This window comes from Crinia signifera, chromosome 9 (assembly GCF_055691185.1).
Source record: "Crinia signifera chromosome 9, ASM5569118v1, whole genome shotgun sequence".
NCBI lineage: Eukaryota > Metazoa > Chordata > Amphibia > Anura > Myobatrachidae > Crinia > Crinia signifera.
The window spans coordinates 97,178,584-97,192,958 of NC_139225.1; the positions used below are offsets into that span (position 1 = coordinate 97,178,584).

Below are 14,375 nucleotides of genomic sequence, written 5' to 3' on the forward strand. Positions count from 1 at the left end.
CACATTAGTCCATTCAGCTTTTCATTACCTGTTAAGCTGGCAATGGACTAGTGCTCACCTGCTTCTGAAAAATCAGGTGAAAAGTGGCCAAATAGCATGATGTGTGAGGATCGGAGTCAGAGATCAGAAGTACTGCATATGTCTGACCTCCGCCTAACAGCCTCCTGGCGGCAGAGATCGGGAATGCATATGATGTATTCAAGGCTCAAGGACCACATAATAAATATATAAAGTCTCCTAGTGTATGGGGGGCTTTAGGCTATGACTAAAAAAGAGACATTAACTATTAACCTTTTATAATGTAATATGGTAGTTCGGATTGGATTGGTTCTCCCTCTCTCCCTGTCTCAGTTATCTACCTCCCCATTTTGAGGATTGCTGAGGTAGTCCGTATAACCAATTGGTGGCACAAGTTTCAGATTTCACTCTCTTAAACCCCCACATTAGCTGAATGGACAATCTCACTGGGCAAGATGTACCAAGACTTGAAGTATTATTAAGTACTAGTCAATCGGACCCTAATTGCCATATCACAGACTGGGATTGAAAAATGACAGCTAGGAGCTGGTTGGTCATTTAACACTCTCCACTTTATCACTTTTCAAAGCTTAGTACATCTCACCCATATTTGGTACTTTTTAGCTCTGTAACAAGCTTTGATAAATTTCCCCTAATAGTTTCTGATCCTCGGCCAACCAGCTTCACTGGATTGGTAGGTGGACATTCTTGGCATTCTTATGATGATGGTGACCTGATTTTGTGTCTGTTGCAGCCAGCAATGGGTGGCTTTTTTTGTTTAACCATTCGGATCCGCTACTGCTAATGATGCAGCCTTTTCAATCTGGCACCTTGCCCAATAGCAATCCCTTTTAATAATTCATAGTTTTATTATTATGCCTGATCATCTAATTATCGTTTCGTACTTCAATAAATCCAGCACATTGGAAAATTTCCTACTTTTAAAATTAGTTGTAAAGAGGAGCTTGTCATGATGGAAGCCTTTTTATTGAATTGCATTTTATTGACAAAATGTTGTTTATACAGATTGAGTATCCCCTACCCAAAATGCTCAGAACCAGAAGTATTTTTGATAATGGATTATTCTGTATTTTGGAATATTTTTATATTTCAAAGAGGTATTTTATATTTCAAAAATATATTTTATTTTTACATGAAACAAGGTTTCAAAACCATAATATCTCCCATCTCGGCCACTCCACGTCTCTCTTCTGCACGGATCACTAGCTCCCATTCACTATTACGGGAACCTTCATCGGGCTGCTCACCCTATGGAATGCCCTTCCACGCACATTAGGACTCTCTACTAGCCTTCAAACTTTCAAGCGTTCCCTGAAAACTCATCTCTTCAGGCAAGCCTGTCATAGGTAAATACCACACGCATAACCTTCTGAGGCCCTTATGTATCTTATAGCTTCCCATCTGGACTTGTACCTTGGTGGGACTGCTATGCTATTACTGGTGCCTGTCCTTGTGTTTCCTTCCTATGTCCCTATAGATTGTAAGCTTGCAGCAGGGCCCTCTTGCCTCCAAATCTGTCTGTTACTCAGTTTTATGACTGTCTACAATTGTATAGCGCAACAGAATCTGTTGCACTATATAAGAAACGGCAAGTAAATAAATAATAAAACCAAGTGTTTGGACTATCTCAGGCACTGAATTTGAATGGCAAGCATTCTTTTCTTGCACATATTTAGTGCCAGCTACATATTGTGTCCCCAGTAGTGTTTTTAGCAAAAGGGAAAAAAAAAAAGTTCATTCTGGAAACTATGGTTTTCTTATCTAATTTGGATAACTGGATACTCCAACCTTTAATGTAATAAACATTTTTTTTTTCTTTAAGGGTGGTAGTAATGCAGTGCTTTGTAAATGCAATATGTGGCTGCTATAGTTTTAACAAAGACAAGCCTAAGGGTGCATGTCGTTTATTATACTTATCTCTAGTGTAGCTGGTCTACAAACTTGTACAATAAATGACATGCACCCTTAGGCTTGGTTTAAAAAGATTTCAGATTATACTTTTAATAATAATTTTTTCAGCTAGTCTTGTCTAATGTTGTTTACCTAGTTACTAAGCAACATGCTGGAGTGTACTCTATGACAGAACTGTTCAAAACTATCCTAAATTGCCTGACCTCTCCAGCCAGTGTGCAATGTTCAGATTTAAATGACTTGCTTTACTACTTTGTTGCAGAAACGGTTGAAAGATGAAGCAAAGAAGGCCATCGGTCAGCTTCAGCTCCGCACCATTAAACAAGGAGATAAGGTAATATGACTATCAACATGTGTAAGTTGTTGTTGTTGTCGTCTTCTAACTTTTTGAATGAATAAATAATGACCGGATCTGATTGTAAAATGTGTTATGCCCATGTCATGTACATAACTGTGAAATATTGATGATGCTGTCTACAGGGGTGCAAGCAGGCAGTGGTAAGGAGCGGACATCGACTGGTAACAACTATATCACTGACAGTTTTGTCATTAATGGCAGAGATCCAGTAGGTCTCTTCCATTTGATGGCACAGCAACTCTCTTCCTCCCTCCCTGGTACTGTTACATGGAGTCCGCTTAAGGCACCCTGTACTGGCCATGCCCCCTGCGAGTATGCCATCCTGCCAGCTGTTAGGAAGAACTGCGCTGCCTAGAACATCCTCATGATGCACTGGGGGTGGGGGGCAGCAATGGTGTCATACACTATGGATGCTATACATACTTGGATATGTGATATGACTGGTGGTACTGCGCACACACCACTGGTTACTTTCCAGTGATATAAGTTGCCTATACAATGTGATATGTAACCATGAACTAAATATGGCAATGAGCATGGCCCTGTATAAAGTGCAATGCAAATATTCACATTAGAAACAACTGGATCAACTTATTTATTGTATCATACACACATTAATAAAAATGTCTTTTTAATTTTAAGCATTGCAATAGCCAGTCTTGAATATTGATTAAGACGGCATGGAATTAAACTAAAAGCTACCTCGATTGAATGTAAAATATTGTTGGAACAGCAACTAGATCGACATGGGTTATTAGGTCGACCTTGTGACCATATCCCCATAGGAGTTGGCACACTTACTGTACCCACAGGCAAAATCGGGCACATTCTACTTTACATGTACAAGATTTGGGTTGTGAATAGGTGATGCAGTTTAAATCCCGGAGGTCGGGGTCCCGGCGTTCAGAATCCTGACGCCGGAATCCCGACCGCCAAAATCCCGACAGTTTCTCCCTCCGTGGGTGTCCACGACACCCCTGTAGGGAGAATAAATTAGAGTGCCGAGTGTAGCGAGGCACTGGGCCCGCTGTGTGGCGAGCGCAGAGAGCCCGCAAGGGGGGGCGATCAACGTTGTCGGGATCCCGACCGCCGGGATTTCATACTGAATCCGTGAATAGAGCTGCCATCAGACATTGTGAGGCCTGAGACTACCAAAATTGATCACAAGATGGGTATTCAATGCACCGGACGGCGATCTGACGGTGAGCAGTGCTGATAGCTCACCGTCAGAGTGTTCAACTCCCTCCCCTTCACTCGCAGTTTCCACCTCGCTGGTTCCATTCGGTGAGGTGAAAACAGCGACCGTTTCCATTAGAACGGCGGATTCGCTGCATTTGTGGCAGGATGGCTGATGTTGGCGAGGAACAGCCATCCTCACCGTACAAACCCCCAGCCCACATTTAATACCACCCACAGGTGGAATGTTGCTGACCTGCAGGTACAATTCGCACATGGCCGATGTGCAGAGAAGGCTTTAAAAAAAAAAATTCCGGTGCAGTTCTCAAGGTGTCTTTGGTAGAAGCCAGGGATACCCCCCCCCCCCCATGGCAGCCCTGTCATTGAAGCCAGTTAGGATTGCTTTTGCAAAAGCAGCCATGTGCTGCAACATTTAAACTGCAGAATAAAATCTTATTGTAATTAATATTTATTTTTTAGACACTACATTACGATACGACCTTCAAAGACAGGTCACACACAACCCTATTTCTAAACAAGAGTTCTGCAAAAAAGATAATCTTGGAACACACAAACCCTGTACACTTATGTGTGCAGTGCATTATACGATACGCCAGAAACTACATCCAGGCAAAGAATTAAAGGGACTAAACTGCTTTTGTGTGGTGGAATATGATACAGGATATGACACACATATATAGCTGTTCAATAAACAATCTATTGGCATGACTTCACTAGGACTAGTAAGGCAACACCCTGGCTATTATTACTGTATATCACCCATTTTACGATCACATTTGCTAATATCATGCTTGCCTACTTGGGAAAACTAGAATCTGGCTGACTAGTGTATGATGCTCTGCAAGAAGCACGGTGTTCTGGTCAGGGGGCATGTCACACTCTGCCCAAATGGCACATCTATGCTTAAATCCTTGTTCTATTTCTATATAATATTAGTAACCATATATTTTGGGAAGTAATGTCAGTGTTAATCCTAACATTGCTGTCTGCAATATGGGGTTTCTTATTTGCAACTATACATTTGCTGTATTTTTTTCTTCTAACTCGGAGCAGTAGACAGCAGTACATGGTAAATGTGATGCCCATACAGTAAATTCCAAATGCAATTTGTTCTTGTGTGAATTAATTCCTAAGCATAGAAGTGTGTGTGTGTTGTCAGCCCAAAATCCCAGGTGTGTGACCTCTGATCTGAACCGCGGTCCAGTGCGCATCGGATCAGGGAGGTCTTACGGTCAGCACATAAGATCACGTCCGACATCCGTGTATACATGCCTGACTGGGGGAGCAGTGGGGCGGGCGGCCGTCGTCCTCATCTGTGGGACGCCTTTGCGGGCGGTGAATGCAGATATCATCAGTGGGACGGGCAGTGCAATCAAATGACTGGCCGTTCTCTGATTGGCTGAGAGAGCTCTCAATCAGAGAACGGCCAGTCATTTGACAGGTTATTTTAAAAATCGAATGCCCACCACTGCACTGTCCGTCCTGCTGATATCTGCACTCGTCGCCCACTGCACGCCCACCCCCTGCTCCTCAAGTACTGACACCCCCCCCCCCCCCCCCCGTGGTGGAGAGGGTGAATGCCGGGGCAGCTTAAGCTTTTATGGATTTATTGCAATAGCAGCAGTGTGCTGATTGCATGTTTGAAGTTAATTCTAATATTAAAAAAAACAAAAATGAAATTTGTTTAAAAAATAAATACAATAAAGCAATTCCTTACTCTCCACGTTGCCCCAGGCAGCATAAAGATTTTAGTCAAATACTCTTCCCTTATATAGAAAGAATACTTTAGAATTGTCCTTTCGGAGTGTACTACTTAGGACATGCGCCCACGTTTACAGAGTAGATGGGGGGGGGATATTTACATATGTCCTGCTCTGACATTAACCTAATTTGTTTAAAAAAAAAATCTATTTATAGCATTATAAAAAATGAAAAGAAAAGGTATTGTGGGGGAGGTAATTCTGAATACTTGATACAGATGGCTGTATCTGCTTATGTTTTTAGGACACAATGGAAAACTCTTTCAAATGTGTGTGAACTGTCAATAACACACTGTACGTGTCAAAACATGCATTCTTGTAGCATGATCTGTGTGATACAAAAGGCAAAAAGTAGAACAATTTGTATCTTACAATGAACTGAATTACCTCTACAAAGCCCCCTCATGCACCGAACTAGCCTCACAAATTGCTAGAGAACCAGAATAGCTTCACAAACTCTTAGGTGTTTAATTTACCAACCCACTAGTTATGGTCAGGCTGGGGCTGATGGCAGAATCTTTTTTGGTACTTGTGTACTAGCACGGCGCCCATCGGCAGTGGCGTAGCTTGGTTTGGGGTGCCACTCCCAATGGGGGGGCACCTCCCCGCCGGCCACCTGCCCGTGCCCCCCCCCCCCCCCCATCGCCGCAGGCTTACCTGTCTGCGCGTCCAGGCTCCCCTCCTGGCTTCAATTAATTCTATACAGACGGACGACGATAAAATGGCCGCCCCCATACCGCAGACAGTTTCAGAGAACTGTCTGCTTTATGGGGCTGCCATTTTATCATGGTCTGTCTCCATAGAATTGATTGAAGCAAGGAGGGGAGCCGGGACACAGACAGGTAAGCCTGCGGGGGATGGGGGGCGGGGGCATTACTATAGCACCGCAGACCCCCAGCGCCCCCTTGCAACCGCGGGGGCTGTGGTGCTATAGTTACGCCACTGCCCATCGCATGCGATGCGATTGGCACTCGATGGTTTACAATTTAAAATTGTATACCATTGTATGTGTCATACAATGCGATTTTAAATGGTATAAGCACTCTAATGGGGGTTTACAATGTTAAATGCACCCCCCACTATGAACGTGAACCCGAAGCGTGGTGAGCGGCGGCAGTATGCGTCCTACGACCTTTTGATACCCCCCACTATCCACGTCGGCGTGGAGTTGATTTTATATAGTGTGGCGAGCGCAGCGAGGGGACGCAGAATACATGTAAAGTAATACGCATGTGCTCGCCACGCTTCGGGCTCGCTGCGCTCGCCACACTATATAAAATCAACTCCACGCTGACGTGGATAGTGGGGGTATCAAAAGGTCGTAGGACGCGTACCGCCGCCCCTCGCGGGCTTGCTGCACTCTCCACGCTTCAGGTTCACGTTCATAGTGGGGGTGCATTTAACATTGTAAGCCATTGTAGGGGGCTTATACGATTTTTCATCGCATCGGGTGTATGCCATGCGATTATATGTTGTGCGACCAAATATCGTGGGCGCAGTGCTAGTACACAAGTACTGTACCGTTTTTTTTTTTTTTGTTTGTTTTGTAATCTGAATCTGCAATTTTCCACTGAAAGTTAGTTTACAAAACAAACAGGTGTGTGTTGACGAATCGGATTAAAATAATTTGCATAATTTACAAAATTGCGTCCTATCACGTGCCCCCAAGTCTTGTTTTTTTTTTATTTATTTTTTTGTGTGTAAGACAGCAAGGCAGGTGACACGTGTGCATACCCTTGGCGACTGCCCAGCAAATTTGGAAGATTACCCTTCTCTGTCCAAGCCAGTATTATAAAGTGCAATATTTGAATGGCAATTAGCGATGTTTTAACTACTTTAGATCTGGTATGCAGTGATAAAGAAAAATAACTTTTTTTTACTACATATTAAAAATCTGTTGGTTTGTAATAGGGGTAACTGTACCTTGTTCTTGCGGTCGGGACTGTAGATAGCGTCTCCGGCTGCCTATCAGTCACTCGTGCCACAATATCGTGCACTGTGCTGGGCAGACTGGGATGCGAGTGCAGGGCAGGTGGAGAAGCCTGACTCACAATATCACCTGCAGCTGCTGTTCAGTCACTGGTGCCGTGAGGCATGTACAGTGCTGCACAGAGCGAGTCCCGCTACCCTGATAAGGGCTGCAGGGTCACTCTACCAGTAACACACAAACAACCAAAATGTAACCATTTACATGAAAAATAACAAAGTGCACAATATGCTAATCTGCCCACGCTCCGCTAGCCGACACGTGCTTCGCAAATTAGCTTCTTCAGGCCCTGAAAAAGCTAATTTGTGAAGTGCGTTGCACCACAGACTGTCAAGGAGTCGGCAGATGCTTTAGTCCAGGTCTGGGAGGAGATCCCTCAGGAGACCATCCGCCACCTCATCAGAAGCATGCCCGGGCATTGTAGGGAGGGTTATACAGGCACGTTGAGGCCACACATACACTACTGAGCCTCATTTTGACTTGTTATAAGGACATTATATCAGTTTGATCAGCCTGTAGTGTGTTTTTCCACTTTAATTTTGAGTGTGACTCCAAATCCAGACCTCCATGGGTTAATAAATTTGATTTCCACTGATAATTTTGGTGTGATTTTGTTGTCGGCACATTCAACCATGTAAAGAACAAAGTATTTTAATAAGAATATTTTATTCTTTTCTTTTGGCTTCAAAACAGAATTTTTCCACATTTGACTAACACTTTTTTCACAGTACTGTATATATAAAAATTGTACAAATCTGACCAGTGATGACCACCTTAAACTATTGCTAACACTGTTCGTTTTTGAATAATCCCGTTTCATAGTTCTCTATCATGCCTGGCCTCTCGTAATGAGACATTCCTTCTTTTTTTTCAATTGTTTTTTTTTTGCTGAGTGAGAATTTGTTACTATCTTGTAAACAACCAAGCTTTTCTAGAGGGAGCAGAGCAATGAGTCACTGCAGGAAAACTGCTTTCCTTTGCTCCTGTATAACAGCAGCTACAGATCCCTCTAGAGATTTACACATCTTCTATTCACATAGGGGCAGCTTGTTGTTCAAGACTAGTTAGACCTGTTTTCTCCAGCCTACAAAACTTATCAAGAATATCTTCATGGAGCAAACGCCTCTATTTGTATTTGCTATAACATTAATATATCAGGATTCACTGGACTGTGCTAAATTAAATCAACTGACCTCTTACCACTTAGCATAATATGACTGCTCACTTCATGCCAAAAATTCACGGCCACTTTGTGTGGCTATATTACGGCATAAAACATTTAATGCTGCTTTTGTACTGAGCTGGTAACCACGTGACGCTACAAGGATGAGGCACACTGGTGTATCTGTAATTGTATGGTGCACATGGAGGTCAAGGGCCGAGTGACCTCCTGGCCTATGTATGGTTTTAGCCAAGTATGCGGATTTCTTCTCTCGCCACTATGAGTGTTCTCCCAAGGCCGCCACAGAGGACTGCACCCAGTGGGGGTTCATGCTCACCAGCCACCGACGCGTTTCTTGTACTGTTGTACACTGCTGACTACTTCTACGAACTACTACTGCTGACTACTTCTAGGAACTTCCTTTTTGTAGGCTAAACTTTATTTAAATTGAAATGTAATGGATCTGAGTTTTATTTAACTTTGGTAACAAATATTGATACTACGAATAATGGACCTTTTTTATAGAGCCCTTTATTTCCATATCTGTCCAGATATGTTTAGTATTTAAAACATGGTACTTATATTTTTGACATCCTAGTGCGGACAGATCGCTGTTGCCCAATGTGGGTTTTTTTTTTTTTTTTTGGGATACTTTTTGTGTTTTGAGTCTAGATCTGTTCCAAAACACCACCTTCCGTGTTTCATGTTTTGGCTCTGTATATCCTTCCTTTTTTTTTTTTTTTTTTGCTAAAATCGCAGAATTTGTTTCTTTTCTTTGCTCCTACGCTAATATTGACTAACATTAATTTCCAGCCTATCCTGAACACTTTAATGTTTTTAGGACAAAAGGTTGCACTGAGGTAGCTGGATGAATATGCTAAATGACACAAATGGGTGGCACTGAAGTAGCATACAGGATGGCAGATTGAAAAACTAGGCCCCAAAGAGCACATAATGCCAAAAAAAAGAGGTGCAAGATGGAATTGACCTTGCGTAAATAGGACTTGCGCTCTGTCTTTAACATACCAATCATTTTAGTGACAGGTTCTGCCACACGACTGGCTGAAATGATTGGTTTATTTGGCCCCCACAAAAAAAGAAGCAATTTAATTTCTCCCTGTTCAAACTGCCTCTACAGAGGCAAGATATCGTCATCCTCCGTCTTTTCACAACCTTCAGTGTGTACATTACATCCTCACAGATTATCAATTTGTCCCTGCTGGACTCCACAATCACAAGTCCCACTGTAGTCTTTGGAGGCTGGTCTTCGTTGTAGAATTGATAATTAATTTTGATGATCATCTTCTCCACATTTTGCAGAATTAACCTCCTGCGCCACTCACTGAACAGGTTTCCAGTTGCACTAAAAACATTGAGTACACACTGGAGGGGGACAACTCAGGTAAAATAGAGCCAGTTTGTATAGGGGCTTTCAATTTACTCTTTTCCTGCCAGTACATGTACGGACTGTTTGACATGCCTACTTGGATCCTGTCACCAATTAAATCCTCCACCATTTTCTTCTACGATCCCCATGGCAGCCATGACAGTGGGATATTCCCCTCCTCCTACCAGATTAGACAGGACTTTTTTCAGGGACCGCCCCCCCTGGGTATAACAGCTCACACCTCCCTTTCCTCTGTGTCTTTTTCTCCTGTCTCCGTCTAGATAGGACAGGCAGGGCATTATTTTATTTTTAAACAGGGCTACCTCTTTACACTTATGGGATGGCTTCCCGGGAAGAAGGAAAGCTGCGGAGGAGTGGGGCCTTTGAGATACCTGCCTCCAGCAGCTGCTAAGGGTAAGGACTGTGCTTAGCGCCAGTTGCTTGCTTAAATCCTGGCAGCATGTCATATACTAAAACCCCCGTTTCTGTGTGGGTGTATGGCGACATTACCTTCAGGCGTCTGAGCGGTGGAACACGCTGGGAGACAGAGCTGGCAGGGAGGACTGTCGCGCGGCTGTCAGCGCGTGTAAGCGTCTGGCTGGGAGCCGACGCTGAGAGCTGCCGGGTGCTGAGACGCGTGCGGCGGAAGTGCGCATAAAACGTCACTTTCGCCGGCGTGGTGCACCAAGTGTGCGCCCGAATGTTGTCCCCGGAATCGGGGACCTGATTTTTGGTTCCGCTTTGCGGAAATAAGCGCTGGAATCGCCAGACAGAAACGCTGCTGGCATATGAAGAGTTAAAGCTGTCCTTAATATAAACGGACATGCAGTGCAGCTACTATGGTGTTGTACAAGCAGCAGAACCATGGAAGAAAGCCAGCAGCAGCAAGGACCTTCTTCCCAGCAGCCTGACATTGCCCCTTTGAGGTAAGCCCTTTGGTTTTTGGGCATTAGTTGATTTTATTTTTGCATGATACTAGTTAGGTTTCTGCTTTGTTTTCAGTGTGCCTAAATCACCTGTTCATAAGAAAAGGACAGCTAAGAAGAAATTCCTTACCTGCACCTGCATGAGTTGTGACAAGGCATTTGCTAGTGCTGATAAGAGGACTCTGTGTGAAGAGTGTGACAAAATCCCACAGCCTAAGGTGGATAAGTCGGACCAATCGGATGTCCTTAAAAAACTAATGGATTGGATGCAAAAGTCATTCGTCTCTAAAGAGGAGTTCTTGCAGTCTCAGAAACCCAAGATGTCTCGGGAGCAGGCTGGAATGCTGACAGAAGGGGGTGGTTCTTCGGAGGAGTTAGAACCATTGGAGGCAGAGGACATTGAGGAAGGTGAAATAGAGGAAGATGTGAGATCTTTCAACCTCGAATTGGTGGAAAGTGTGTTGAAAAGCATTTACAAATCCATGAATTACCCGGAAGTTTCAGACACCACAGCAGATCCACTTTTTGAAGATAGATCGAAGAAAGGAAGAACATTCCCGGTTCACAAAGTAGTCCGTGAGATGATCAATAAGGAATGGGTCAACACGGATAAAAGGATGGCTGGATGGGCGAGAGTGGATAAGATGTATCCTTTCAAAGATGAGGTTTTCCTGAAGTGGTGTCTAGTGCCCAAGGTTGATGCAGCGGTGGCAGAGCTGACGTCTAGAACAACCATACCGCTGGAAGATGGGGCGGCGTTTAAAGACGCTATGGAAAGGAAGATCGAAAATTCGCTTAGGAAATTGCACCAGACCTCTGCGCTGTCGCTTAAATCCAGTGTGGCTATCGCTTCGGTGGCAAGGGCAATGAGGCTATGGTCGTCGGAGCTCCATACAGACATAACCGAGAAGATTTCCAAGCAATATCTGCTGAGAAGCTTACAGACCATACAGAAGTCTATCGAGTACCTGTGTGAGGCCTCTTTGGACGCGGTGTCGTTCTCGGCTAAGGTGATGGCACAAGGGGTGACGGCCAGGAGGGCGCTCTGGCTCAAACCCTGGAGTGCGGATGCCAACTCCAAGAATCGTCTAACGGCACTACCCTTTGAAGGCGGGTTCTTGTTCGGCTCAAAATTGGATTCGATGATCCAGAGAATTTCGGGGGGAAAATCCGTGAGACTACCCCAAGACAGGAGGAATAGGTTTCCCATCCCTACGTCTAGCAGGCAGAGTTATAGAGAGGCAAGAAGTTATCGGCCCGGTCGCCAGTACTCCCGTAGGGGGAATCCGAATATGACTCGCCAGTCCTTTCGTCAGCAGTATCGGAGAGGTTCCAAGTTATGACGGTGGTTCAATGGTGAGAGTTGGAGCCCGGTTGTTTCAGTTTTCGGAAGTCTGGAAGACATCGATATCAGACAGATGGGTCAGCAACATTGTGGAAAGGGGCTACCAAATAGAATTTCTAAGGAGGCCTTGGAAGAACAAATTTGTCAGGTCAAGGGTTCCAGTGAAAAAACTGGAAAAATAGACTCTCACCTTGAAGATTCTACAGCTTCTACAAATAGGAGCAATAGAACATGTCCCGAAAGACCAAGTAGGTCTGGGGTATTATTCGAATCTTTTTTTTAGTGGAGAAGAGTACAGGTGGTTTCAGGACCATCTTGGACCTGAGAGGATTGAATCTCTTTATCAAGAAACTAAAGTTCAAGATGGAAACTATAAGTTCTATCCTTATGGGTCTCCGACAAGAAGATTGGTTAGCGTCCATAGACCTGAAAGACGCTTATTATCACGTCCCCGTGTCACTAGAGGACAGAAAGTTTCTCAGGTTCTCGCTTCTCGACCAACATTATCAATTCACCTGCCTCCCCTTCGGGCTCAGGACATCGCCGAGAGTGTTCACAAAAGTCTTGGTGACACTTGTGGCAGAGCTGAGGAAACAGGGAATCCAAATCTGGCCGTACCTGGACGACCTATTGCTGGCAGGAAGATCAGTGAAAGAGGTCCAGATAAGTGTCAAAACTACAATAGAATTTCTGCAGGAGCATGGTTGGGTGATCAACCAAGAAAAGTCAGCTGCAGCCATCCCAGACAATCAAGTTCCTGGGTGTTCTTATAGACACAGTAAAATTTTCAGTGAGCCTGTCGGTAGACCGCTGTCTGAAAATACAAAATCTGACGCAACTGTTATTGACAGAAGGAAGATGCTCCCTGAAGATGGCGCTACAGCTTCTAGTGATGATGACATCGTGTATACATATCATTCCATGGGCCCAGTGGTACATGAGGAAGCTACAGTGGCAGTTGCTTCCATTCATGAAGAACCAAACCCACGAGGGGTTCCAGATAGTCCTGAATGCCAAGACGAAGAATTCGTTAAGGTGGTGGAGCTCTGGCTTGAGGACAAGAAGCTCCAGTCTCTCAAACCCAGAATTTGTGGTGATGACGACCGATGCGAGTCTTCAAGGTTGGGGCGCTCACCTCGGGAAGAGCTCGGTACAAGGGTCTTGGACCACAGAAGAGTGCAAGGTCATCCAATGTCAGAGAATTGCTCGCCGTTTGGGAAGCAATCTGTTGCCTACAAGACAAACTTCGGAATACCAACCTGAGGATCATGTCAGACAATATGACAGTAGTGGCACATATAAACCACCAAGGGGGTACAAGGAGTTTACCTGTACTGAGAGTGTTGGAGAAGATCATGTCGTGGGCAGTGAACAACCTGCAATCAATCTCGGCCGTGTACATTCCGGGTCCAGAGAATACTGTGGCAGACTTTCTAAGTCGCAAGAGGATTCTGCCAGGAGAATGGGAGTTGGACTCGAAGGTTTTCAGTCAAATAGTCGCCAGGTTTGGCGAACCCGAGATAGACCTGATGGCCTCGTTCTCCAACAAGAAGGTGAGCAGATTCTGCTCTAAATCCTTTCACCCACAAGCCACGGCACTGGACACGTTTTCAGTGAAATGGGAGTTCACTCTGGGATATGTCTTCCCGCCATTTCCCATGATCAGCAGAGTGCTCAAGAAAATCAGAGAGGACCGAGTGGAAGTACTGATAGTGCTTCCATTTTGGCCGAGAAGAGCCTGGTTTACTTCAGTGTTAAGAATGGCGGTGCAACCACCTTGGGTGTTGCCGGTGATACCAGACCTGTTAAAACAGGGACCAATATGTCATCCAGAGCCAGAGAGCTTCTCGCTGAGGGCATGGCGATTGAGCGGGCGACCCTGAAGCGTCATAACTTGTCTGAACAAGTGACCGAATTGTTGTTGAAGGCAAGGAAAGAAGGTTCCTCGCTCATATATTACAAAACCTGGAAGAAGTTCATCTCATGGGGGAAGTTTGAGGGTCAGTTTGCCGATATCTCTACGGCCAAAGTCTTGCAATTCCTGTATGAAGGGTTTGAGTTGGGGCTGGCGGTAGCCACCATTAAGTCACAGATTTCTGCTCTCAGTGTACTGTTGGACAGAAGATTAGCTGAAGAAAAGCTAGTAAAGAAGTTCTGCAGAGCAATCAAGGGAATACGGCCCCCAAGAAAATCTTTAGTGGCCCCTTGGGATCTGAATTTGGTGCTAAAAGCACTGATGCTACAGCCATTTGAACCCCTGGAAGACTCTTCGGTAAAGTACCTAACATGGAAGGTACTGTTCC

The 14,375-nt window shown here is 44.6% G+C and overlaps 1 protein-coding gene across 2 annotated transcripts in view; it reads left to right on the forward strand.

Annotated features, from left to right (window-relative positions):
• The window catches only part of RNF128 (ring finger protein 128), a 169,030-nt gene that overhangs the window by 140,689 nt on the left and 13,966 nt on the right, over nucleotides 1-14,375 (forward strand). For both annotated transcript variants that reach the window (XM_083159429.1, XM_083159428.1), the window contains exon 3: nucleotides 2,213-2,284. In XM_083159429.1, the coding sequence (XP_083015555.1) occupies nucleotides 2,213-2,284 (72 nt within the window). The remainder of the gene's footprint in view (nucleotides 1-2,212; nucleotides 2,285-14,375) is intronic.